General features: G+C 41.6%; 1 protein-coding gene across 4 annotated transcripts in view; it reads left to right on the forward strand.

The window, feature by feature from the left end:
* negr1 (neuronal growth regulator 1) overlaps nucleotides 1-27,287 on the forward strand; it is a 206,532-nt gene extending 179,245 nt beyond the window's left edge. For all 4 annotated transcript variants that reach the window (XM_061738436.1, XM_061738437.1, XM_061738438.1 and 1 more), the window contains one exon: nucleotides 20,282-27,287. In XM_061738436.1, the coding sequence (XP_061594420.1) occupies nucleotides 20,282-20,382 (101 nt within the window). In that variant the 3' untranslated portion in view covers nucleotides 20,383-27,287. The remainder of the gene's footprint in view (nucleotides 1-20,281) is intronic.
* Nucleotides 27,288-27,401: the final 114 nt, after the last annotated feature.

Here is a 27,401-nt window from a genome sequence, read left to right on the forward strand (position 1 = left end):
CTTTTTAGAGTTTTAAGATCATCCGATATCACACATTGTACCCTGTACCCAGGAGATCAAAGTAGATTGTTCATTGTAGCACTTTCATGTCTATGACATCCTCACCCATTTTTGATGTGGTATTTATGGTTGTTTTTTTGTTTTTTTTTCTACATGTTTCTGCTGAAAGTTCTGAATAATACAAAGAAAAAGCCAGACCGGAGAAAGGGAAGATTACAGGGCGAAGGAGTACATTTAAATCTTTCCCCACTTTTAATTGGCACCCTCACCACAGCAGTCAGTGTGATTAATAAGACAATTCAGCTGGAAAGATGAGTTTTGGCGCTCCCAACAACAGCCAGGTCTGCGCGGTGTGAGAGCTGGAGCAGTAAATGGAGAGTCATTTCTTTCTACGGCCACTAAAGACTGCTGTAGAGCTTCGGTCCTGGTCTATAATTGAGACACAAGGGTATATTCTTTTCCTGGACAGACTCTAATGGTTAGTACATTAAGGAGGATGATTGAACAAAGCTACAATCTTACAGTAGAAGCTGCAGTAAATCAGAAAAAAATGTCTTTTTGTCCACTTTGTTCATTGCACTTGGTTCACACTGTGCAGAACTTTGCTCCCCCCCCCACCCACCCTCTTTTCAACAGTGAGCACTTTTGCGAGGAGTTAAATGGGAGTAATTTTGGGGTAAAACATAGTACAATATTGGCCGTAATGGACTCAGGGATGTGGAGATGTCATCACCATCCTTGGCAGTATAATGTACTATTCGGGGATCACTTAGTTGAAAGCTCATCTCTGCATTGCTCTGAAGTTCTGCATTCAGCCCTCAAAGGAATGAGGACATGTGGGAGGAGGTGTCTTTCAGAAATCAGCTGGCCTCATGATGCATAATCCTGATTATCTGGTACAGCATCCGTTGGCATTTCTAAACTCCACGAAAGCTTTTTACTTAAGATGATTTTCCTTGTCTGGAAGGTCTAGGAGAATAAAACTGTAACAAACAACAATGACAGAAAGAAACAAAAGCAGCTGCCTTGGCCATATTTGTGGCTGATGCTACATTTGCTGCCAATCGAGGTTGTTCAGTTTGATAGTTTGGTTTGGTAATATATGACTAATGATTAATCATTAAAAATGAAGGTGTATTGCTGCTTTTCACCCAAAGGGAGCTGGTATAAGTCTCCAGCACACCTGCATGACCCTGGATGGATGGATGGATGGATGGATGGATGGATGGATGGATGGATGGATGGATGGATGGATGGATGGATGGATGGATGGATGGATGGATGGATGGATGGATGGATGGATGGATGGATGGATGGATGGATGGATGGATGGATGGATAATCAAGATGAAAAAAGAGCAATGAGTTGTAATTAAACATATACTGTAATTAATACACTAATGACTTGTTTATAATAATCTAAACCACTTTAATAGATTCCTGATAGCATGTAGAGTGTCCAAAGTAAATTATTATCCATCCAAACAAATGCAAAGACCGCGTGAAGATGCTGTTTGATTCTTTTTTTTTCTTATCTCTGCAGTATGATGACTAGATAAATAAATAAACAAGACAACTTTGTGTGAGTATAGCAGGTTTGTTTGGGACTCACTGCTGTGCTGTCTTCTCGCTGCAACTGCACTGCTGTAATGCCAGTCATTACAGATGTGACAGTATTGACTACATCCAGCTGTGACTGAGGCAGAACTCAAGTCCCTTCTTATCACAACAGCCCAGAGACAAGAATCTGTGGATGTGCTGCCCCCCCCCCCCCCTCTATGTGCAGTCCTTCTAGAGGAAATGGAGGAGACAAGTTAGAAAACACAACTCCAGCAAAGGTTTTCACATTGTCTTCTCTCTGTCCACTTTTTTAAATGAATCCTGCTTACTTTTGTCACTTGATTCAACTTTAAAAAAACAACAACATTGTGTTATTGATTACGTGGATCCATACATGGCGTCCCTTTTTGACACTGCAACGATTTTTTAAAAGTATTTTTAAATCACATCCCAGGGACCCTCCACTCATCTTTTCCCTTAATTTCTTTTTTACTGGTTTTGTCAAGTTTGATGTCTTCGTTGTTGCCCTTCTGGACTCTCAGGATGAACTGCTGCACAGTGTTGTTTTACTTTGGCAGGCAATTATCTCCGAGAGGTCTGAACAAAGAGAACCGCTCTTCTCCTTCCTTTAAACAGCCAGCACCGCCCATCACCTTTTAAATGGTACACCCTCCCTATAAACAAACGTGTACACTAAATCATGCTTAAACACAAAGGTATCAGCTTTAGTTTGATATTAAAACTGTTTGTGGCCCTTTAAGTTCATCAAGCAGTCTCACACACACACAGACACACAGCTTTTCAATCACTGTCAAGAGTCTTGGGAAAACTCAATCACCCCAACAGCTGAGGGAAGGTACATTAAAAGCTGAGCATATGCACGGCTTCTCTCTCTGTTTATCACTCCCCAAGAGTCTTCAAATTCGTTTTATTGACGAACCAAACCTTAAAGACCTTGGAGGTTTTTAAACACGATTAGAAAAGGTCATGACATTCAGAAATGGCATTCTCTTTGGGGAAATGGCTCAGATGTCTGACCGTTAAATAAGGTTAGCTCTATCGGCTCGATTTTGAAGCCTTTTGGCGCTCTAAACTCAGAAGCCGGGCCTCTCTTTGCCAATTCTAAGGACCTTCTGTGTAAATCAGAGTCATGTCACTCTTTATTATGATTAATAAACAGCGCAGTGCAGGCTGACACACATATGCAAGTGCTTATATTGAATAAATGCTTGAGTGTGCCCCCATTTGGTGTTTTTGTATGGATATATGCTTTAGTGGTGGATGGCTGGGGGGTTGTTCCTGACAATAAATGATGCATTTCCTCATCCATGCATGTGCGCACTCACAAACACACACACACACACACACAGGCAAACAAAACGCTAATAAACATAAGCACTTTTATGCATCCTGCACTGCTTCCTGCTATCTCAGCTCGCCACTCTCTCATTTCTTCTCATGCATCAGAAGAATTGAAATGCATGTACTTAAGAGTAAAGCTTCAGAGGCTCCAAACAGGAACTCTTAACCCTTTAGCGTTCCCCTGCCATTTTAGATGATGAGTTATTCACAGCTTTTGACAAGGATGCAACCTCTTTAGATTCTCTAATGATGAGTAAAGGTCAGTGAGCGTGCTGAGAGATGTCTTTGGTAAGATAATCTCAGGATTCAACACACCAAGGCTGCAGCCGCTTCTGAAGTAATAAACAACCCTTTTTTTTTAATCCAGTCTTTCCTGTCGCATTACTGTAACATCTTTGAGTTAATCAATGAGATGAGCTGCTCATAAGTCTTCAGTCCTGTCACCACTGACGCTGTTAATTAGTACTGAGGAATCCCAGACGCTTTTGTCTGGGACGATTTAAAAGGAAATGAGTGGATTAGACCATTTTGCTCGATATTTGTTATTCCTAATGCCATCTAGCATGCAGAGATCATAGTGATGGTGGGTGGCTCCCGGTGGGCCCTGAGCCACAGATCTGCATCCCAACAGGAAGAGCAGAGCATGACTGGAATCAGACTCATGAGTCTTTCACCAGAGCAGTTGGCTATTCTGTCACAGGTCAGAATAAGAGAAACATGTCCTCTGAACAGGATTGTTCATTTGCATACCCAACATTTGTATCTTTTTAAATCTTGTCTTTGCTAAAAATCTGAGAAAATCTTCATTCATGCCAAACCAAAATAGAGAAGAAATAAGGAACAAGGAAATAAGCTTCCCAAGAATGTACATCACCATATTAAAAACAAAATTGGATTACAAGAAAAAGATAAGAAAAAATACTTCTACTCGCAGACATATGAGCCCAAGAGAGCTCATACTGTCTGTGAAATATGAAGCTCAAGCTTCATATTTTTTACATCTACTACATTTCATATGTCAGTATGCTTTGCATCTGTTTCCGCATTTCAGTCCTGCAACACATTCCAGTAATTGGTAAGAAGGCAATTTGGCGCTAGTTAGGAGTTGAAGAAAATAATAATCATGTTATTTCAAACAGATGAGGTCAGCAGTAGATTGCTAGAAAGTTTTCGCAGAATCCATGAAAGGCTGAGACTTCGGGGAGAAAAGGCAGAAAATCGCTGAAATCTTTAAAAACAATGTTCCTTAAAGAAAAATTTGATGGGAGTTCCCATTTCTACACAGCATAATATCATCAAATGATTGTGAGAATGTTGGAGAATTTCAGTGTATTAAGGGCAAAGATTCAAGCCTAATCTGGACAATCATGCACTCTGATCCCTCATAAAAATCTAAATTTAATCTCATCTAGAGGCTGCACCAAAATCTCTGAGGTCTGAGGCATCTGAAATGGACCATCACACTGTAAAAATGTGTATTATGGTTAGAAAAATCAGTATTCTTGATCTTTTTTGGAGGAAATTGTCACCTTGAGTTTCAAAACAAAGATGAAAAGGTCCACCCAGGCTGTTACCAGCAACAAGTCTCTCAGGTCAGAGGTTGTATCAGTGCTCTCGGCAAAGCTCATTAACACTTCTGTAATGGAAGCATGAATACAAAACACTGCGGTAACATTTTAAAGCAACACATGGTGTCTTCAAAACAAAACATTTTGCAGAAACATCTATACATTTTTAAATAAGATCATTCAAAACAATATTTTTCACACAAAGCAAAGGCAAGAAAAGGTTCTCGGTAGAAGAATGGGCCGCCTGCAGCCCTGACCTGTTCCACCAGAGAATATGTAGAGAAAAACCTGACAGCAACAATGTACTGTTACACACCTTGAGATGTGTACAAATAATTAGACATGCATGATTAATTGAGACCCATAACTGAACACCTTTTAGTGCGTTCAAATTAAATGACAACATTAAAAGTGGCGAAAGCTTCTAAGTGGTCTTGTCAGAACTAGATAGATAGATAGATAGATAGATAGATAGATAGATAGATAGATAGATAGATAGATAGATAGATAGATAGATAGATAGATAGATAGATAGATAGATAGATAGATAGATAGATAGATAGATAGATAGATAGATAGATAGATAGATAGATAGATAGATAGATGTGCTAAAATACAATAGAAATCTCTAATATAAGTAAAAATCTAATTTAAAGCAATAAAAAAATCAATGTAAAATGTACATATAATAATAAATATGAGAAAAATAGAACTGTGTAATATGAAATTTGAATGAACATTATATGTACAAATACATTATCTACAATATGAACAGGGTTATTCCACCGTTTTGAGGGGCCTTAAGGGGCTATTTCACTAAAACTGGAAGAAAGTGGCAATGCAGATTGCATTGAATAAAATAAACAGGAATATTGCACTGATAGAGTCAAGTCAATTGTTTGGAAGCCATCAGCTCAGCTATTACCCACTGCCCTTGACAAGGGTGTTGTATAGCCTGTATAGCTGTGGGGACAAAAGATCTCCTGTACCTCTCAGTCCTGCAGCGCAGTGAGAGGAGCCGCCCGCTGTTGCTGATTCTCTGCCCCTGCAGGATGTTGTGGATACGGTGGCTGTCATTGTCCAGTATGGCCTGCACTGTGGTGCGCGGCCTTCCCTCCACCACAGTCCCCAGTGAGTCCAAACTCCTGACAAGCACAGAGCTTCCTCCACCAGTCTGTTCAGTCACGTAGTGCGGCCATCAGTCATGCTGCCACCCCAGCAGAACGCAGCATAAAACAGAACACTGGTCTGATAAAACGTATGCAGCATTTCACTGCATACATCAAAAGGCCTGTGCCTCTGTCCTTTTCAGTACAGGACATATGTGTTTGTAGACCAGTCCAGTTTGTTGTCAAGGTGCACACCTAAGTACTTATAGATTTGCCCCCCTTCAATGACCTCCCCTCTAATGTTGACTGAGTGGAGTTGAAGCTTTGACCTTGTAAAGTAAATGACCATCTCGTTGGTCGTGGAGTTATTCAGGAGGAGGCAATTTTCAGTGCTCCAGTGAATGAAGGCCCACCCTGTTATTTAAACGTATTAAATATAATTTTATGTTGTTTTGAGTTTTGGGCTTTATCAGGGCCGTGGCTATTGCAATTTGGTCAGACATGCTTCATGATTATTTCTTTTACTATGGATTTGAATAAAGCAGTCAAAAAGAGTTTTGTCTTCAGAAACTGAAAATGATGCTCTCTTTAGTTGAGATTATGTGACTGACTTGGCCATTAAAGAATTGTCCAATGCTTTTACTTAAGGAAATCTTGCGCTGAAATTGCATTGTGTTATAGGTTGTTACCCATCTGCGCTGTGAAGCTCCATCCAATCTGGTTTTTGGCAGCGAAGACAGAGGATATAGCCATTTACTCTTCAGAATTTATCTTGCTGCTTTCATCATCAATGAAAACCAGAGTTCCCTTTCCCCTTCCAGCCATGCTTGCACATACCATAACACTGCCTCCACCATGCTTTAACACAAGACATGGTGAGTACCAACACGGGAGGCTTTTTTACATGTTTTCTTGTAAAGTATAATCAATATTTCTTCATGGACTTCATCTTTGTAGCTCTAGTTAAAGCGACACTACGTAACTTTTCCACCTTAATATCATATTTCCAGAGTCCTTGTGATGGTACATCAACTTCCAACAGGTTTAATGACACCTCTGTCAGGGTCTGAGGGGTCTGTATCGCCTTCACTGGCACTATGTAACTTTGAGGAGCATGGTAGGAACCCTGCCACACTAAAAAACTACAAATCGTTACGACTTTGACTGCTTTACGGCATACGTCACTTCCCCCTCCTTCCCGATTCGCAGTCGAGACGAAAATGGGCGGGGCTTGGAGCACAGAGCTCCGCAGAACCTGTTGCTGCGTTGTGGCTGCAGCAGCTCCACACAACAGACGTGGGGAAAAGATCCTAATGGTTTAACTTTTCAACGGTTTCCTGCTCGGAGGCAGAACCACGCAGGCCAAGTATCTGATATAACAAAGTAAAAGAGTGAAAGAGTCGTCGGCTCGCTTTGGATCGCGGCTGTAATGACCAAACACCGGCTTCCACACAGTAAAGCCTGAATTATGGTTCTGCGTTAAATCGACGCAGGCGACACGCAACGTACGGTGCGTGTCGCCGCGTACCCTACGCCGTAGGCTCTGCGTCGATTTAACGCAGAACCATAAACAGCCTTAAATCAAAAACACTCACACAGACGGGTCGGATCAAAACACGGGTTTTATTCCACACTTCTCCAGCTAAACGCAGTTGCTGGCCAGCTCTCTGCGGTGCAATTAACCCCAGTCTTCAGATAAAACTAGTTTGTTGAGGAAAAAATATTAACTCTTATTTGTAGCTGCAGAGGAAAAAAATAATCTCACGAGGAAAACAAAAATATTGTTCACGGCTCGGAGCCTCTTCAACATAATATAGCGGTCAAAAAAAAGAAAAGAGAAGTAAGAGGGATTACAAAACATGTACTGTATTTTGTACTATTATACAAATTTATTGAAACACATGGCTCTTCAGTAGGGATTAATTATTATTATTATAATTAATGATTAATTATTATTATAATTAATAATAATTAATAATCATTATTTTCTCCATATACCGCTCCCTGGCTTCCTTGTTTAAGGTATCCCGGTAAATTCCAGTTCCTTTCCAGCAGTTTAACATCTTTTTTTTTGCGTTCTGTCTGTTCACTTGGTGAAACAGAAAAGCATCCCGTCTCCTCTCATCAAAACAAATGCACGCGACGGGACAGGAGTTTTCTTGCTGTACGCGCTGGTGCTCATGGGAAACGTAGTGTTCTTTCTGGTAAAACAATACCGCTTTTGTCCAAAAGATGCCGCCAAACTCAGAAAAGCTGAAAGTTACGTTGTGCTGCTTTAAACATCTGCCAAATTCCAACTCAACACCAGATTTCAACATCAGACCATCCATCCATCCATCCATCGTCCGCCGCTTATCCGTTCCCGGGTCGCGGGGGCAGCAGCCTCAACAGGGATGCCCAGACTTCCTTCACCCCAGACACTTCCTCCAGCTCTTCCGAGGGGAGTCCGAGGCGTTCCCAGGCCAGCCGAGATACATAGTCTCCCCAGCGTGTCCTGGGTCTTCCCCGGGGTCTCCTCCCGGAGGGACATGCCTGGAACACCTCCCTAGTGAGGCGTCCAGGAGGCATCCGGTACAGATGCCCAAGCCACCTCAGCTGACTCCTTTCAATGTGAAGGAGCAGCGGCTCGACTCCAAGCTCCTCCCGGGTGACCGAACTCCTCACCCTATCTCTAAGGGAGCGTCCAGCCACCCTGCGGAGGAAACTCATCTCGGCCGCTTGTATCCGCGATCTTGTCCTTTCGGTCATTACCCAAAGTTCATGGCCATAGGTGAGGGTGGGAGCGTAGATTGACTGGTAAATCGAGAGCTTCGCCTTTCGACTCAGCTCCTTCTTCACCACGACGGTCCGGTACATCGACAACATAACTTTGGACGCTACACCAATCCGTCTGTCAATCTCCCGCTCTATCGTTCCCTCACTCGTGAACAAGACCCCGAGATACTTGAACTCCTCCACCTGAGGCAGGACTTCTCCACCCACCCGGAGAAGGCACGCCACCCTTTCCCGATGGAGAACCATGGCCTCGGTCTTGGAGGTGCTGAATCCTGTGGTCCGGATCCCCTCCGGCCCCTGGCTACGCCTAGAAATCCTGTCCATAAAAATTATGAACAGGACCGGTGACAAAGGGCAGCCCTGCCGGAGTCCAACATGCACCAGGAACAAGTCTGACCTACTGCCGGCAATGCGAACCAGACTCCTGCTCCGATCATACAGAGACCGGACAGCCCTTAGTAGAGGGCCCAGGACTCCATACTCACCGAGCACCCCCCACAGAATGGCACGAGGGACACGGTCAAATGCCTTCTCCAGATCCACAAAGCACATGTAGACTGGTTGGGCAAATTCCCATGAACCCTCGAGCACCCTGCGGAGGGTATAGAGTTGGTCCAGTGTTCCGCATTGTTCCTCCTGAATCCGAGGTTCAACTATCGTATAGAATTGTAAAATTCACCTCAAATAAGAATCAGAAAATATGGACACTAGCTTTCAACGTCATCAGACCTTTAATCTGTTTAATTTGTATTAAAGTAATGAGAGAATGTACCACAACTGGACAAGTTAACTACTTTTATGTCAATTGTCTAAATACCTTTTGAGCCCTTAGAAATGAAGGTACTTTGTTCAAAATGATTGTAATTCCTAAACTGGAAGTGCTGTGTTTTTATGACAGCTATTTAATTACAGATGAGTCTACACTTTGATATTTGATCTGCACACTATTATTTAAAATCCATTAATGTGGTGTATTAAAGCAAAATCATAAAAACTATCCACATTTTGCAGGACCTAACTCTTTTTCAGTAATGAAAAAAGTAATTTTTTTTCCAACATTTTAGCAAATAAAAGAATAGATTCTCAATTGGACTGTCTATATTTAAACTTTTATTTGAACCCTAATCAATATTATTCCCTATTGCAACGAACCTCCGTTATTGTTGCCTGAAAACACTCAGCTACACTGCTGGGTAACATACCTGCCTTCATTGCTTTGAACATGAGCACCTCATATACTCCCACATACAACTCCTTAGTATCAAACACCATCACTAGCAATCTCATTTGTATATAATGTTGGCTTATCAACAGTTTGGATTCAATATAGTTTATTTCAACTGATTTTAACCATTAAAAATATTTAAATAGTTTTTTTGTTGTTGGTTTTTTTTTTCAAGCAACAAATACACTTTTGTCCATAAAGTTGCAATAATATTGTTTTCAGAAACAATTATTTGCAATCATTTAATGAGAAGAAGTTAAAGAAAAGTTGTATTATGGTTTCATCCTAACTTTATAGGCAACAGTGAATGTTGGTGAGATGTTTTAGCATCTTCATAAGGATGTAAACCTGTTAAAGTGGACACTCTAGGGATGTTGGCAAGGATTAGGACTTGTGCGGTTGCTTGGTGGATTTGCTGACAATCACTAAAACATGGATTATCACCAGTCATATCCTGTATGACAGGATAAATCATACTAGACAGCACTGAGATATGAAGAGCAGTGAGCGTGCTCTGTATAAAGCTGCAGCTTTGGGTACATCTAGTTTCAAATGTAGAAATGCTGAATTTACCATGTGTATGAAGCTGATGTGTGGTTGAATTTGTTACCCGATACAGACTGCTGTGTTTTAGGATGTATATTGAAATCTAGAAGTCACTTAGTAAAGCATTATGTTACGTATGTATTTATTTTTTACATAATTTTTATGTCCGAGTTAAATGTATTCCTATTGTGCTGTCTTTTTTGCTAAAAGAAAATAAACCTTTACTCATAGGAAACAGTGCCGTAAGTAGTCCTGATGGAAAAGTGGAAATGCAATTAATCTAGGTTCGCTCTTTCCTTCACATATTATACACTGACAAATTAACAGTGATACTGTGGTGAGGCCTGGTAATTGGATTCTGGGTCTCACTAACTAAAAACACAACATTTTTAAACTGCTGGTGGAACTTCGATCATTATTTTCTAGATGCATGACATTAGTCCCTTTTATAAAGATACTTTGTGACCCTTTACATTTTGCTGCAATTACATTAAATGGTTCGAATGCAGTATAATTAAAGTGACATTTCCCAAACTCGCATGCGCTGCTAACAGCAGAGTTTACTTGATGATGAATACTGGACGCCAATGCAAAACAATCTGCTCCATTTCTCACGACAGAGGGAGATTTTATACATTTTACCAGACGTATTGATATTTGTTGAACTGGTGGGGTCAATCCACCGGTCCAATTTGTCGGTAAACGCAGACTCATTCCCCTCAGTGATTTCAGTCAATAATATTTGACCTCATGTGAAAATCAGGAACACAAAGGTGGAGGGAGTGGTACTCACGGACTTGGGAGCTGCTCTCATCAAGCAAAGCCTCACATCAAAGTGAAAAAGCCCATGTGTAACCATCATCACTTCTGTTTTTATGCTGCCATAAAGGGTGCACGTCGATAGTGTCAGTGTGGCTGAGAGTATAAGCCCTCCAGGAAACGGCTGATGTGGATTTGGAGACGTGGGTGTATGCGGAGGTGCAGATAAGGGTTGGGCTTTTTTGGGGGGGAATAGACACATAGGCCTGCCGCAATTAAAAATTAATCACTTCACTGCAATTATTTTTGATAGTCGTGACCATTTATGCATAATCACCTAAAAACACCAGGTGATACTCTGTCAGCCTCCTCTGCATCTTCACTGGCTTTACAGTGGCGGTGCAAGACTCTTTGTATGGTGCATAGGCATATTTCTAATTACTCCATTGGCTGCAGCAGTGAAGGTGTGAGTAAAGCATGCTTGGCATGGTTTACAGGAGCGAAGAATTACCATTCTCGCTACTGCTACTTCTCTCACTGTTAGTGCTGGTTTAACTTAGGCTCTTACTGTTAGTTTTTAAAAGAAAGCTTTCACTTTTCCCAACTCATATTTTCAGTGGTTATGTGTTTTTTAATTATCTATGTCAATCCCCAGTACTACCACAACCACGTCCACAGGTAGACACGCAGGAACGAGGATGCACCTTTACATAATTGATGAGCAGCGGGAGCACGCTGCCAGTTTGCAGTTAGTTGGCATTCATGAACATGTACACACTCTCATGATCAAATCCAAGTTTTTTAGTGAGGTTTTTAGTAAGGAGGTGATTTTATGTGCAAATCTACACCCAGACTTATGAAAATTTCATGAAGACAGTGTTCTGTTTAAGATGGTGTCATGTTAGCAGATGTTAGCAGAGGACACAGAGATGTCAGAGCATCACCAGATTAACTGACATTGGCAACTTAATTTTTAGCCATTTCAGTGTAGCCCATCCCTAAGAAAACAGATGGAGGCAATTAAAAATTGATTACCAACACCGCAATTCGTTTTGTTAGTTTCAGAGTAAAAAAGGATTATCTTTAATTTCTCCCAGCAAAGGGTCAAGGGGGTCATCTCAGTAGCATCAGGGCTCTCCTGTTTCATATGTTTTATTCTCTAAAACTCTCCTGCTGACAATAGATCAATGACAATAGAGTGACAATAGATGTTGCAAATGGTTTTGTTTCGAACTGGTAACTGCTCGGCTAACACCTCAGCGCGTGAATTAGATGGGAAGGGATTCTCACTAAGATACCAGACTGAGTTTGGTATGGTGTGTCTTGTTTGAAGCTTTCAATCTGAACCTCCTGCAGGCAGTCGGCAACAAGGTGGGGAGAAAAGACTGTTGTGCATTTGCTGCCTCAGGTTCTGTCTTGAAAAATAAAGGAATGTTTTGAGTGTGACACTCGCGCAGCTTGTGGCTGTGCAGTATCTAAAGCAGACTTCGGGCTTGGAATAATTAGCGTAAACATATGGCGCGTGCCTCCTTTGAATTGGGGCCGTCCTCCCTTCTGCCTCAAGTCTCGCGCAGCAACCTCGACTCTAAGTAATCCACTGCACATGCTAATCACTTGGCAATTGATTTGGCCCTTTTTGGTCCAACAATTTCTGTAAACCACTGAATTGATCTGAGTAAAAATCAATTAACAGCTCTGGGAAGGTAAATATGGACAAAAGCAATATGGATTGCTCTGCATACAGTATGGGCATCAGAGTGAATTCTGGCAGCTGCTCAGGTGTGTGTGCATGAATACTCGGCGTGAACAAATTCCAATCAGGTTTGACTAGGCCCAGGTGAACTGTGATAAAAAAGGCAATCTGCAGTGATAAAGTTATATCATAGCCATCGAGAAGGAAAATGCACTTAACCCTCTACATTTAGATCTGCTGTGTTATCATCACAAGAATTGAAATTGATAACAGAAATGTGTCTTATTATAATCCCACAGACATAACCATAGAGACTTACTGTTTTAATAAGCTACATCTGAAGGAGGTGAGCAGAACAGAGCAGGCAGGGAGAGAGCATTTGCTGCTGGTTGGATATCAGATGTTATCAGTCTGTATTTATGCAGCATCATGGAGATGCAAGGTTGTTGTAAGACACTCCTCATAACTGGCCAGATTGTCCCTGTCATCGGGGGGTACGGGAGCTACAGTAGGCACTGCCTTACTCAGCGAAATAGTTCGGCCTGAAGCAGGACTCGCACCGAAATAAAACCCTGATAAGCATTAAAAGAGTGAGGAAGAAATGGGGGCATGGGGAATTATTAGAGAGTGGGTGTGACAGAGCCCAATATGAAAGGGAGATTATTACTGAGACAGGGAGGAGGAAAGAGGGAGACAGGGCTATATGAACTTACAACATGCTGACGCCATTTGTTTGTGCCCCTGTGCATTTTATTAAGCCTCTAACATAAAAGAGATTTAGTGCGAGCAGCTGAAGTCACAAAGTAATTATGCTATTGGAAATTCTGTGATTAAAAACACTCGCAATCCACACTGTACTGCATTCTTTTGTTTATTCCTAGAACATGCTGATGTGAATTTACCCTCTAGATTTAGAGGGGGAAAAATAAAAACTGAGGGGAAATTCCATAAAACAGTTTAAAAATGGAGATTTATCCATCAGGGGTGCATATAAACTACATAATTTGCAAGCACAGTGGTTTTCTGCATAAAGCGCGTCCTTGAATTGATAGGTGTAATAAACATACGTTAAGGTCATTGTGAATCTAGGATTCTCTTGAATAACAGGCTCATTTCAAATGGAAGGACAAGAGGAGGAGGAAAGAGAGACTGTACAGTACTGGAGAGGATTCGATCAATACAAAAAAGAAACAGTAAGCATGGGGAGACTGCCGGAAATGTCTTTTCAGCTGGAATTCTTTCCTGCAGCTCACAGTGTGCCAAGGGCTCTCCTAAGTGTCCAGATACCCCACAGAGGTGTTGATTAAGTCAAGCTGAAGGCCAAAGCCTGCCTGCAATCGAGAGCCCCCAGCTCACTCAGTAAGCTATCTGGTGACCCGTCTCCTGCTCATTCACTCTCCTCTCAGATACTGATGCTGAGAGGAGCTATTAGAGCGGGCCCCAAAAAGCATTCTGCAAGTTGTCGATAACCGGCGGGTACCAGGATTTGTTAAGATGGGGAGAGGAGTGAGGATGTGGCAGCACTGGGAGGCGGAGGAAGGTAAATGATCTCTGAAGGCCATCTTATTAATGAAGGCTTTTCATTACTAGCACTAATGCAAATGATTGGTGGGCCTAATGAGCGCCAAGGTGTGAGTGAACGAGGGCTCTGTGGAGCAGCACTGTATGATGATCATAGTGGGAGACAGAGGTGATGAGTTTCAACATCATATCTGGTCATGATGAACGTTCTGCTTGTATGAGAACAGACGGAATTGAAAGAAGGATGGATTAATGAGTTGATGGGTCAATGAGTCAATTGTTCACCGCCTCTACATGGTAGCCTGATACAGGCAAGAGACAAGATAAATGGTGAAGAGGATTCATGCATTTGACTGTCATTGGAGATACGGCCTAGAAGAGGCACGTCTCCATCATCGTCAGTCTTACTGTACAGTAGGTCCCTAGAAGATGATGGAGCGTGGTGCATTCTTTGAATCATTCAGTCAGCTGCTGTCATGAGTATTTCATTCTTTATTTATTTATTGCATGTATTAAACATCTGCATGATGCCCGTAAAAAATTAAATAATTAAAAAAAACCTTTAGCTTTTGCTGTACTGTGTTTAAAAGCACCCTTGGTGGCTGCTGTGACCCTCGTGTGTGGAGGGATTTAGACCGATTTACAGTTTTGGTGTGTACGGGATCAGTTCTGGCTCAGGAGTGTCTCATGTGGGCTCTTTCTGGGGAGCGGTGAGAGAAGGACCAGAGGCCACTGATTGATGGTCAAGGACACTGAACTCCTCCTCCATCCCTTGCTCACAGGACCCCTCTCTGCAGCCATGTCCGCGGGGGATTGGAATGATGCCTGGCCGGCTGCCGTCTACGAGCCACTAGTGGCTGCTTGAAAGATGCTCTAGCTCCAGATAGACATCGCCTGTTTCACTTGTACATTAGTCAGCCTCAAATAAATATCTGATTCTGTGCTGGTCACATTTGCGTGCAAGAGCCACATAATGGTTTATGACACTGTCACACACCATCTAACAGGTTGGTGATGTGAACATTATTTACTCTGAGCGAATGGAATGGAATGGAAGGTCGAAATAACCTGTGGATAAACAGCCGCGTGGAGATTTGGAAGCAGAAAACACACAATGATCAGGCAAAGGTCCAGTGAAGCTAACGTGATCACGGAGTCGGACACAAGGCAGAAGCTTTTGCCATCTATCGTTTTACGTGAAGTGGAATCTTCTGCAGTTCATTCACAGCAGGGTCTGATTTGCATGAATAAAAAAGAGGACCAAAACTCAATGCTGCAACTTTTATCAACTTTTGTCAGGAGTGAGAGTTTTTAGTAAAACAAAGTCCCATAACTGGATAAAAAAATATATATTGCGGTGTTTATCACAGATGTTTTACAAACTGAGCTCCATCTTTGTCATATTTTTCTACAGTATACCTATATATGCTTTATACTATTGGATCATTAAATCCTTCATTTAGAAACCATCATATTGTGGCTGATTAAGGTAGAGCTGGTGTTACATATTTATATACTGAACTACAATACCTGTATAGAGAGTCACTGTTGCATATTTTAGTTTGATTTACTATATTTATCGATAGTGGTTTGAAGTTCTGGGCCTTAGCTGTTGTGGTGATATGTGGGTTACTAAACTGCTGTCGAGGGAGATTTGGGAGGGATAAGCGGAGGGGAACAAGGACGGGAGAATGAGTGTAGCTCATACTTAAGCATGCTATTTAAAGCGACTGGCTCCCGTCCAGAAACAGAGATAGAGAGCCAGGAATTGTTATTTTCACATAACTCTGGCTACTGCTGAGGACGTTTTTTTTTTTTTTAATTCTGTTGCAAAACAGTAATTGAAGCATATCTCTTTCATCTCCACTTATCTCCTCTGCTCCTCTCCCTTTGGAGCGCCGCTTGTCTTCCTAGCGTTTGTACAGCTTGACACTGTTGGTTTCTCTGTGATAAATTGTCTGGGATTTTGGTTTGTCATTGTAGCTCGCTGCTGATGAACATGGCAATTAAATTCAACCCTCAATGAAGCAGAGCTCAGACAGAACCCCCCATCCAGCTTTTCTTCTCTCTGTTGTCCTTAGCTCTTTCATTTTCACCCTCAAACCACCTTTCAATCAATCAGTCAATGCCCCCCCCCCATCAACCTTCGCCTTTGTTGATTAACTCCTTTTCCACCTGTATCTCTTTCACTTCGCTCACACTTGTGCCGTCTGTCTGTCTCTCTCTTTCTCTTTTATTCGCTTCGTATTAATCTGAATTGTGATGGTGTTGCAGCCAGTTCCTGGTTGGGGAGTTAATTAAAGTGGCAAGTTCCAACCCACACAGTCAAAACAATGGAGGCCGCTGCTTTTCAAAGCAACACGGGGAGACATTAAACAAGCCCTAACTCAAGCTCTGCAAGGAGGCAGCAGCGCTCGCTATACTTTTATCTCAGTTAACACGTCCTGTTCTGAAGCACGGAGGGTTTACCGTTACTCTCCAGGTCAGGCACCATTAACCATAGCAGAGAGCCGGTAATTGCTGCTCTTCATGCCGCAGTTGATGATATCAGAGTGATCACCACGGCCTTTTCTCAGTCACCCACTGTACTGACTCTGATCAGAAGAGAAATTGAAAAAAGGCGACGATTTGCCTGTTTCCCTCCTGTCACTTCACTCACATTTGCGGAGACAAACACACGACCCATATGCACACAAAAATGATTTGTGCTAAGGTGGCTAGCACAATGCAGCGCACTCAGGCTCAGGCAACAGTGGGCCGCCTGAACAGGACAGGAGCTGTTGCTATGGATACCATTTCTCTGCTCGCTCTCACAGCCCGGGAAAACTGTGTCATTATCCTGTACTCTGGACAGGAGGAGAGAGAAGGGATACAAAGGGAGAGGATGAGGTAGAAAGAGGAGACAAAGATGAAAAGGCAGAGGCAAGGAGAAAGAGGAGAGGGACTTCTCTTCAGGCTGAGAAGACGTGCATCCAACCCTAAGTACTATACATCATCTGAATTTACACCCATTTGTCCCCCCCCCCCCCCGCCGCTTTCGGTCGGTCAGGTTGGTTATACAGTAGTCTTCAATTTAAAAGGTAAACAAGGCTGAAAAATAATGCTTGAAACTGTCAGGTAGAAGCAGAGCTGCACCAAGTAATAATGGGATGTTGTTTTTGTTTTTCACAGATACTGGCATCGCCTCTGAAAATGATCTGTTGTGTTGTATGTTGGATACAAACTCAATCCATGTTTTTACACACCAAAAGTTCATCTTAAATAACCACCTCGTCCACAGGCACGACGTCTCTGCACAATGCCGGTCTTTTATACAGAAGAGCTTACGTCGTGAGCCATTTCTAACCTTAGAAACACAAAGAGAAGGGATTTAAACAGTATGTTCACGACCTCATCTGTTTGTCTGCACAGTATGTGTGTATGTTTATGTGTGTAAAGGTGGTTATTCAGTTCTTTGTGCTCCATGAAGTCTAAAGGAGTGGAGTTACTGTACATCGCAACCTAATTACATGGCCGTTTAACTAGAGGCACCCTGCTGCTGTGGGCTGCTCACCGCATGATTTCCCCTGGTGGAGCAGAGCCTGTTTGCACCGCCTTGCTGTGCTCCGTGTTCAGGCCTTCATGTGACCCGTGCGTGCAGTTGTACGTGTGCGCTGACGGGGTGTGTGTTTTGCAACCTGTGAAGTGAGCTTTATTGAGCTACAGGCTAAGAGAGTGTATTTGTGATGGCGAGACAGAGTAGCTGCTCCAAATGAAAGGCTGCCCTCTGCCTTTGCCCGTCGGATGCAGATCCCCGAGGAGACATCATCGCATTATTGTGGCTGTCTGCCGGTCTGAGAATCACAAGCACACAAAACAAAGCCTCCTTCCAAAGCCATGTAAGAAACGACCTTGTGTATCCCTCAATTATCCTCCCCTTTACTGATGGCTTATTTGGACTTCTGATTTGACAGAAAGGAAAACACGTGGTGTGGGGGCGGGGGGGCGGGGGTTAAGTGTTTTAAACCAGGGCTAAAAATTGCAGAGATGGAAGGAAAGCTTTTTTGACACATTTCGACCAAGATTCAAAGGTGGAACACCCAAAAGAACAAGAAGGGAGATTATTTTTGTTTTTATATACCTAAAAAGTTTAACGAAACAATGTATTATTTCATTGCAAAATCAAATAAAAGTATGTTTTCATAGGATATCTGCACCAGTTTCAAACATGCAGCGCCATGACACATGCAGTAATAACCAGCTGCAGCACCGGCATAGGTTTGTTCAGGAACAGTAACAGGGACATCCAGGTGTTGTACAAGCTCAGATCACCAGAAGAACATCAGTAATGTCCTTAACAACTCCTTTTTCTTCTTCTTTTTTTTTTTACTCGTGGCCCTATTTTCCCATGTTTAGGACAATAATATTTATAAGCACAAAAAGTTCCGAGGAACATCTTGAAATGCAGCTGCTAAACTTGTGAAATGTGATGATGCGACAAGGCAAAACAATCTCACTTTGCAAAGTGAAAGTTCACTTTTGCAGCTGATGCATTTGAAGCGTCTGACAAAGCATTATAAAGGATCTCTGCATAGATGGGCCTTTCTGATTAGATGTGCTTCTCCTGGTCTCAGATGTATCAGCCCTTTCAGGCTCTGTTTTGTGAAGCATATTACCACATTATTACAAAAGATAAAGACCCACCAGCGCTTATCATAGCCACGTATTTGTTGATTATGCTGATTATTCAGCTGGTTTTCAGTTGTTTGGATTGGGCATTTGGATTATGTATGACTTAGAAATAGAGTTCTTATAAATTATCGAAAGGACCAGCGGAAATAGAGGCAACAAGTCAAACCTGATGATATGATCACTTCCACGCTAGTTTCTGCAGGTTCTTTGCTACAGTCCAAACTTAAAAAAGTGCAAATAAACACTACTGTTTGTTTTTTTTTAGAAGCTACACTTTATAAACTCACTGACATTAGATCGCTGTTCTCGGAGCGGCTCCCTCGGCTCTCACCTATGTTTACACTCTACTCTTGCTTCAGCAGCTCACAATCTCTTGAGGTTTCACAGCGGGACCTCAGCAGAGATCATCGCTATAATGTTACATCAACACTCTTCGCCTGTTAAACCTGTCACAGACAGAGATGGAACCCACTAATTAAGTGTAAAGGTGGTTTATCTGAACATGTCCAAGAAGTGGAAATGGATCACAACCCCAGTATTATTTTATAGTTGTCCTTTAAAATACGTTGAATCTGAAACACGGCAGAGCGTTTCACGTGTTGTGATCAGACGGATGGATTCTGCCTCAGTGTCTTGATTCAGGGTTGGGATAGCAGCGTTCGAGAGAGCTGGACGCACTTTGATATGTGCGGCTCCATATGGAGCAGCAGCCGGTGGACACGTCCTGCAGCTCTGGGAGCAGTTTGGGTCTGGAATCAGGAATGAAGAGACACGTGTCACGAGTCCTGTTACGTGCAGAGACACGTGACCGGAGTAACGAGGAGCATAGAAGCCATTTAGTACCAATGAGTCTGAAACTCATGCAAACTGTTTGTCTCAAATACAGGCACTTTTACTCGTCTTTGCCTCGTGTTATTACACTGGAGCTGTGTAGCAGTTTCTTGATTAACAAATTCTAGAAGAAACTTGTGTAATTGCATTTATTTGAAAAATATTTAATATAAAGTAAAATATTAGATTATTGCTTGAATATCATATTGATTGCCTGTATTTTTATGTTAAAAAGGTGCTTGTAATTATGTTTCAAGTGCGTTTATCTTCTTTAGCAGAAATGATGTTCTGGCGAGACTTGAAACACCTCAAATGTTTTTGTGTCTTCAATGACTCAAATCATCATTTTTATCATCATTCAGTCTAAAACATAGAAACGAAGCTTAAACATTCTGTAAAATAATCGGTACTAATGGATGGTGGTTTAATAACATGTTTAATAATGATATAAGTACCGTAATGCTTACTGGTGAAGCAGGACGAGGGTCTTTAAAGTCTCCGCTTAAGAACGGCTTCAAATCAGTGGCTGCGCTATTACTGTTGTCATAGCGGGGTCATTTGTAACCTCATAGCGAGCTGACTGTGGATTTGGAAACGGTTACTGAGGCTGAATGAAGGTGCAATCACAACTAATCAGAGCTTGTCTTGTTTCCTGCCCACAGCGCCCAACACTGCACCCTATGGGAGCACAGGAAGTGCACACATCCCGCTGGCCTGCCGATACCTGGTCCTGGCTCTCTCCTCCTTCATCAGCATGTACTAGCGGAGGCCAGCGCAGACACAATGACTGTCCAGAGCATTTATGAATCCTTTTTGACGTTGCTGATGGCTGGAATCCAATCTGGTACATTTTGTTGGAAAGCTGAGGTGGGAAAATAATCAGCTTCATATTGTGTGGGGAAATTGTTTTGTTTGTTTTTTTTCTTTGCTTTTCAGTGAAATTTCTGTCATGTAAATACTATGATGGTTTTTTTTTTTCTTTATTCTTATTATTTCCTCTTTCACATGCTATTTTTCTTTACTGATTGAGCACCTAGTGAACCGGTACTCACCCCCCACACCACTTCCAGTCATATCAACAGCCGCCATCCCTCCCAGATGAGTTACTTTCATGCCTCTCTTCCCTTTGAGACGGTGGCGCAAAATTCCCATCTGTCTTTGTACAAGGCTAAAAAGAAACAGTTGTGCCAAGTCTCACGAATTACCATACCAATGTTGTCTTGAATGTATTATGGGGTATTGAACAAAGAAATTTAGATTCCAAACGATACAAATTTTGATTATGGAGTGTGTTCCAAAAAAAGAAATATTACATATGTATATATATATATATATATATATATATATATATATATATATATATAGACAAACAAAAAAAAGATAGGGCTTTTTCAGAACCTGTGTTGTCATGATGACTCAGTAGATGGATGAACAGTTTTGAAGGTGTGCTTTGTCGTTTTCTGAAACCGGTCCTACAGTTACCATACCTGCCTAACAGCTTCGATCAGGCAGCCGTCAAAGTAGCAAATTCTATTGTATTGTATCTTTATATTTTAACGTAGTGTAGGGCCTCGTTTGACGGTGGGACCAGCATTGCTCATTCAGGCAAGAACATGAACACAGATAATACGTATATGATACATCATGAACGGAGGAACATCGCTGCCGTTTTGTTTACAATTCCTCTAAAATATCACAGTACATTTTCCATTCTTTTTATGTGCATATGTGAATAACAAATGAACAAAATCAAGTATTTTAAGTTGACTTTTTTTTTCTTTCCCTTTTGGACTCTGCCACCTTCAGCAGCTGAGAATCTACTGATCATCTCTGGCTGGAAATTAACATATATATATATATATATATATATATATATATATATATATATATATATATATATATATATATATATATATATGAGAAAGAGAGAGTATAGTTATTGGCTTTAACCTTTGCTGTGATATTTCGATAACTGATTCTGAAAAGACAACATTCTGCCAGATCATTTTATTTCCTCTTTCCCTCTTTTTCTAATTTAGAGATGAAGATCATGAGCATGTGAACCACCGCCGATGCGGCATAGGCTGCTAACAGTTCCTCCAAGATGAACAAGTTTAGGAACGAGATAATCAGCAGCTATTAGAGCTCAGAGCAAATTGAGATAGCTGAAGCAACTATGACTTAAAATAAATCATATCAAGACTCAAATTGATGTATCAAGACCAATCAATGTTACAAGGGTTTTCCTTCTTAGAAGAAACAGTCAGGGCACCAATCATCCTCAACTGTCCTCATTTCATGGTTGAAGCAGAGATACTGCACTGCAATGCCTTAATAGAACCATAGATATGACTTTCCCTTCCTTCAAAAAGGACACCCACAACAGGAAACAGCTCATTCCTCCGACATACCGCTGATGGCTGAATGTTCATTAACCGTTCGCTGACTTGTCTTTCAAATAAGGCATTATACCAGAAACCCGAAGGCTCTCACAGGTACTTTTCCAATATGTCAGTTGCGGCTGACACAAATGCTCCGTGGTACAGGTGAACACATTTGTGAGTCGTGTTTGGATTTAGACTGTGTTATAATTTGCCCCTCGATTAAGGGAATAACTATTCAATTCACTGAGTGTTTTCCTACGTGAACCTGTGACTGCAAATCTGCAAAACTATAGCCATCAGAGTTAAAAGACCTAAAGCACAAACACTGTCATTATTTTTGTGGTGATTTCTTTTCTTTTTACTTTTCCTTTTTCAGGTTTTCTGAAACACTTTTTTTTTTTAATTGTTTGGACTGAAATTGTTCTCGGCTTGTTTTACAAAATATAAAAATACTGCATCATATGATCTTGTTTAAATGTTACGGTATATTGAAAATGGGTCAGACATATATTTCTTCTCTTCCTTTACAAAAACAATGTATAAACAAAACATTTGAAACATGTAAAACTGGATATGTGACATTTATTTGAATGAGGCACAGTATGGCATAGCTTACAATGTTGTCGGCTTCATTTAGATTCCATTACTGTTGTTGATTTAGGTGCGTTAAAAAGAACAATGTTTGCAATCAGATTACCTACTTTTTGAAAAAGGAGAGGGTGTGAACCAATATAAACAGTATTATAGAACATAATCAATGTGTGTATATTTGGAGAAAATAGGTACATTTTGATCTGTAGAGCCAGTGTGTAGTCATAGTTTTCACACACTTGCGTGTTTGAAGATGTGCAGAGAGTGTGGTTGTGCTGCATGTCAAAGTTAACCTGTGTTTTTAAGGTGGCCATTTAACAGATCTTCAGGCTTTTTATGAATGGAAGCATTTTTTTTCCAAACATTTGGTTCATAAACCTGGTCTGAGAGTACGTACCTCCTAAAGATCACCAGGCTGTGTTTGTATGTGATTTCTTTTCAATTGACTTTGCTGATGAACTAAATCAACTGCTCCTCAGTTATAATTAAAATGATTGTTGTGGCACACTGGTGACAGTCTGGAGTTATGCTGGTTGCTCGTCCAAGCACTGAAGACCATGCTAGTATTCCATATGAACTGTACTGGATGTTGATTATTTTGAATATGGTATTAACAAGTCCCTTTTCTCAAATCAGTATTATTTGCAATAAAAGTCTTCATGTTACAATATAAACCCACATCTGAGTTAATGAGCACTCAAAGGGGTTTGTCATTATCATGACAGCAAGAAGAGACAGTGATGAGACAACATCCTCCTCAAAACACTCCTGGAGGTCACTGTTCCCCATGAGGGCAGAATCAAAACTGCTAACAGGTTTTTTGCATTTTTACTTTCTACTAATCAGCATTTCGCGTAAGTTTGCTATTCCTTCTCTGTAACCCCAGTACACGTGCATTACATGGCAGATTGGGTGACGCCAGCTGCTCGTGTGTCTTAACATGAAAATTAAGTCTGGTTGATGTGGCTAGTTTAAAACTAGAAATTTACAGAAATAGAGAGAATCATTTATGGTCAAGAAATGTCTGCTTGCAAGAGAGCACCTGTTCAGGTTTTTCACATCATGACTGACACACAGAAAAGGCTGGTAAAGAGGCGGAGAGGGCTTGATTGCAGCCTTAAGCAAGGGTTTGAATCATTTGAGTGATGACTTGGTGCTTAACAGCTGCTCTTCGTCAATCCAAAGCTGGCCTAGCGTTGCCTGGGCAGAGCTGCCAATGTTTGACTTCTCTCCCTCCTCGCTTTTACCGCTGGTGTCTGAAAATGGTCGTTCCCGTCATGACTGAATGCCACAACAATCCCTGCGTTACCGACTGCATGGAAAAGGTTACCAGTTGGACGCATGTTGAGCATTCGCTACTCACGCTGAGGGTCCTTTCATGCCTGGCCAACAATTAGATATTTTAACCAAGCTGCCCCGGTGTAACTGCAGTTCCCAAATGATCGTAATGAAACAAAAATGTGTGAGGGTTAAGCCAACACAGAATCCAAAACTGGCATACTTTTATAAAAAGTACAGTTTTACAGCTGGCAGGGTGAAACGTGAAATCGGCCGTGGCTTTAAAACCGTATTACATGGTGAAGGCACAAAATGTGTTTAATTCACGCCAGTACCGCAGAAAGCAAGAAACTCCCCCATTCCCCCCCTCCGCCTTGGTTACCATGGTGACAGGTCCCAGAGCAACATCACCGTTTCTGTGAAAGAGCTGAGGATTTAAAACAGACCTCATTCACAAAAGAGCAATTCAGTGTAATCTTATAAAGTATATATACTGTAGGTTGCAAAACGCGCATCACTAAGAGTAATTACATTAGTTATGTCTCCAAATGATGTGTATTATTGTTTTGTAGTTCTCACTGGGTGAATCGTGCATATCATTGGTGGTCTAAAGCGCGTCTTGACCTGGGCGAGGCGGGTGCAGCTCGTTGGATACGTGTGTGTGCAGTGCACTCAACTTATCGAATCATTTTAATAGTCCAGCATCGTGCGTCTTTGATCCCCGTCCCCCTGGCATGGAGCGCTGTATAAACCCCTCGCGAGCCCAGATACCACAGGATATACCTTACAATTAACTACACTGCACTGTATCGTCTCTGAGAAAATTCATAGCTCTGTTATAGTAACTACTAACGCCGTACCACAATGCACTGGGCCGGATCGGACTTTTCTCCAAATAGTAACAGCATGCTTTTAACAGCATCCTGTGACCCGAATAACACTCTTGACTTCAGCATCCCCTGGTGTGACTTACCACAGGCTGGTGTGCGTTAAAGACATGTAAAGACTGAAAAGAGGCCACTCCCCACCCCCACCAGCCCACCCCACCTGCAGGCATCGCTGGATCACCTCGTGCTCCCAGCTGACAGGTGACGGGGAAAAATCTCCTCACTTTTTCATTTAAGATAAGATGATTTAAAATATTCATGCTAGTGCGTATCATTACGGCCCCATGATCCCCCCACCCTGAATTTTTAAACTTCCCATTTCAAAGCTCTTCCCTTTGCCCCGATGTATCACTTTCTTCTGTGCGAGTGCATTTCTTATGAGCTTGGCTGTGTTGTATTATGACACAGCAGCTGTTTAATCTCAGAGCGGAACAAGTACTGTACTGACTGTGCCTTTAAAGTACTTTATCAATCAGTGTAAAATCATTACCCAAACTTTATTTGGAACATCATTGCCATGCTGAAGCTTCTGTGTGCAGTCTTAGCTGTGACAAAAATATACAAACTATCGCTCAGTTCACAGTTTTCATTTCATTTCATTCAATCATACACTCTTTTACTCGTTTACTGACATCATATACTAATTATGGGTACATCTCTGAGGTGGGTTTAATGAAACATAATGGCTCTCCTGCCATATTCACCCCCCAAATCGTGTTTAATATGAACTGTAAATTGTCATTCTGAATAATTAACAGTTCATCTCGATTTATCTTCCAGGGAAGCAGAAGTGGGGTTCAGATTAACTGCTCTATCCTCAGTTTGTTTTCGGTGGTCAAAGTCGCATCTGCCTTCCTGAAACAATCCTGCTCCTGATGCTATATAAAAATCTCAGCTTCAGCTCCAAAAACATAACCGACTGGGCCTGCAGCGGCACTCGGCAACAGTGTCTGAGAGTTTTGTGATCTGACCATCAATATCTAGGTGTTTACAGGACGTCTCCTTGCAAATGAGTCCACGTAAGAGTTGTGATTTCCTGCAGCACATTCTGCAGGTTGAACTAACACCGCGAGCACCGTGTCACAGTGTTGTTTGGCGCGTCTCAAAAGGTTTCTATGGCCAGCATGAACAGAGAGGAGACTGCAGGCATTGTGAGAGAGGGATTCCTCCTGACCTTGTGGTTAATGAAACTCTTCCCGTGCCTTTGCCAATTTTAACTGGGAGATTGTGTCATACTACACTGGGGCTGCTGCCGGGCACCTGCAGACACCATTCAGCCTCGCTGAACAGCTTACCGCGTTGTCAGTATGAAAAGAAAAAGAAAAAAAAAACTCTTGTTGAATGAATTCGGTCTGCAAGGTACATTTGTTGTTAGCAGAAGCTTCCCCTTCTGTCAAATCCAGGTAGGTGGAGGATGAGAAAAGGAGAACAGTCCCTGTGCAAGTTTGGTTCAATCCGAAATGGAAGCAGAAAAAGATCTCTTTCCCCTTAAGATTTATTTTCCTGTCTAAGACATTCCAGTTTGTACAGAAACAGTAGGTAGCTCCTTGCTCGTGTGGGCATTCACGTTCTTTGCAATCTGAAAGCTGAACAGCTGCCAGTAAAGGGGAGGTGGGGTGGGGGGTCACGTCATTCTAAAAAGAGGCTGCGTGAAGTATTTGTCAACCTGTCCCTCATTATTTCCAGTGGACTGGAAAATAAGTTGCCAGTCAATGATGCAGAGCCTGAGATAATGCCCGGGTTTTAAAGCGAGCTATCTGAACCAGGTGTCTCCATGACACTGATGACTGAATCACGCAACGCAGAGGGTTTTCTCATGAAGCTCCCGCAGCAATTTTTCAACAAGGATCGACGGGATTGACATGGAAGGAAAAAGAAAAGAAATCCACTATTTGAGTGACACTAAATGTAATCCTATTTTATATGTTTTCGCCCCAATAAAAGGCAGATTACGTGTAGTTTTGCTTACACTGTCTGACACAGAGGATCGGCCCTTTGTATCACACGTCTCCTCAATGACAAGGTCAACGTGTGAGGTGCATCATTTCCTCTGTCAAATATATTTACTTATTCTACCATTTTTGTTCTTTTTTTTGTTTTACATTTAATACATTTTTTTGTTTTTTTTGTTTTTGTTAAGAAAGACATATAAAAACATTTTCTGTATAGGGTTTTGTAATCTTTGCTCATTGTTTTATTTGAATCTCCATGCTGAATAATGGTGTTCTTAAAAGGTCTGGAATGGAAATGTTTACTCAGATGTGTTTGAAGGTCTCTTAGCCACCAGGGGCATAGTTGTACATTTATAGGCTCTAGATCATGGAATGATATATATGGCTTCAAGTGGCATTGATATATCTATATATAATATATATAAATATATATTGATATTTGTCCAGAAAAGAGAAAATTCATGTACTTTAATTACTTTAAAGCTTACATTGTGTATAGCACGTATGCAAGTCCATTTTCATCATGTTTGATGTAATTTTGTAGCAGTGGTTTGATACTAATAAATGGAAGTTGATGATGGAATTGTTGATTGTGTCCGAATGGTTGGTCCTTTACAGCTGCGGAGCTGGGAACAACTCTGTCATGTTTTTACACTTGTTCAACAGGAACCCGTTGCAGCCACACTGGAT

This window comes from Cololabis saira, chromosome 13, assembly GCF_033807715.1.
Source record: "Cololabis saira isolate AMF1-May2022 chromosome 13, fColSai1.1, whole genome shotgun sequence".
Taxonomy (NCBI): domain Eukaryota; kingdom Metazoa; phylum Chordata; class Actinopteri; order Beloniformes; family Belonidae; genus Cololabis; species Cololabis saira.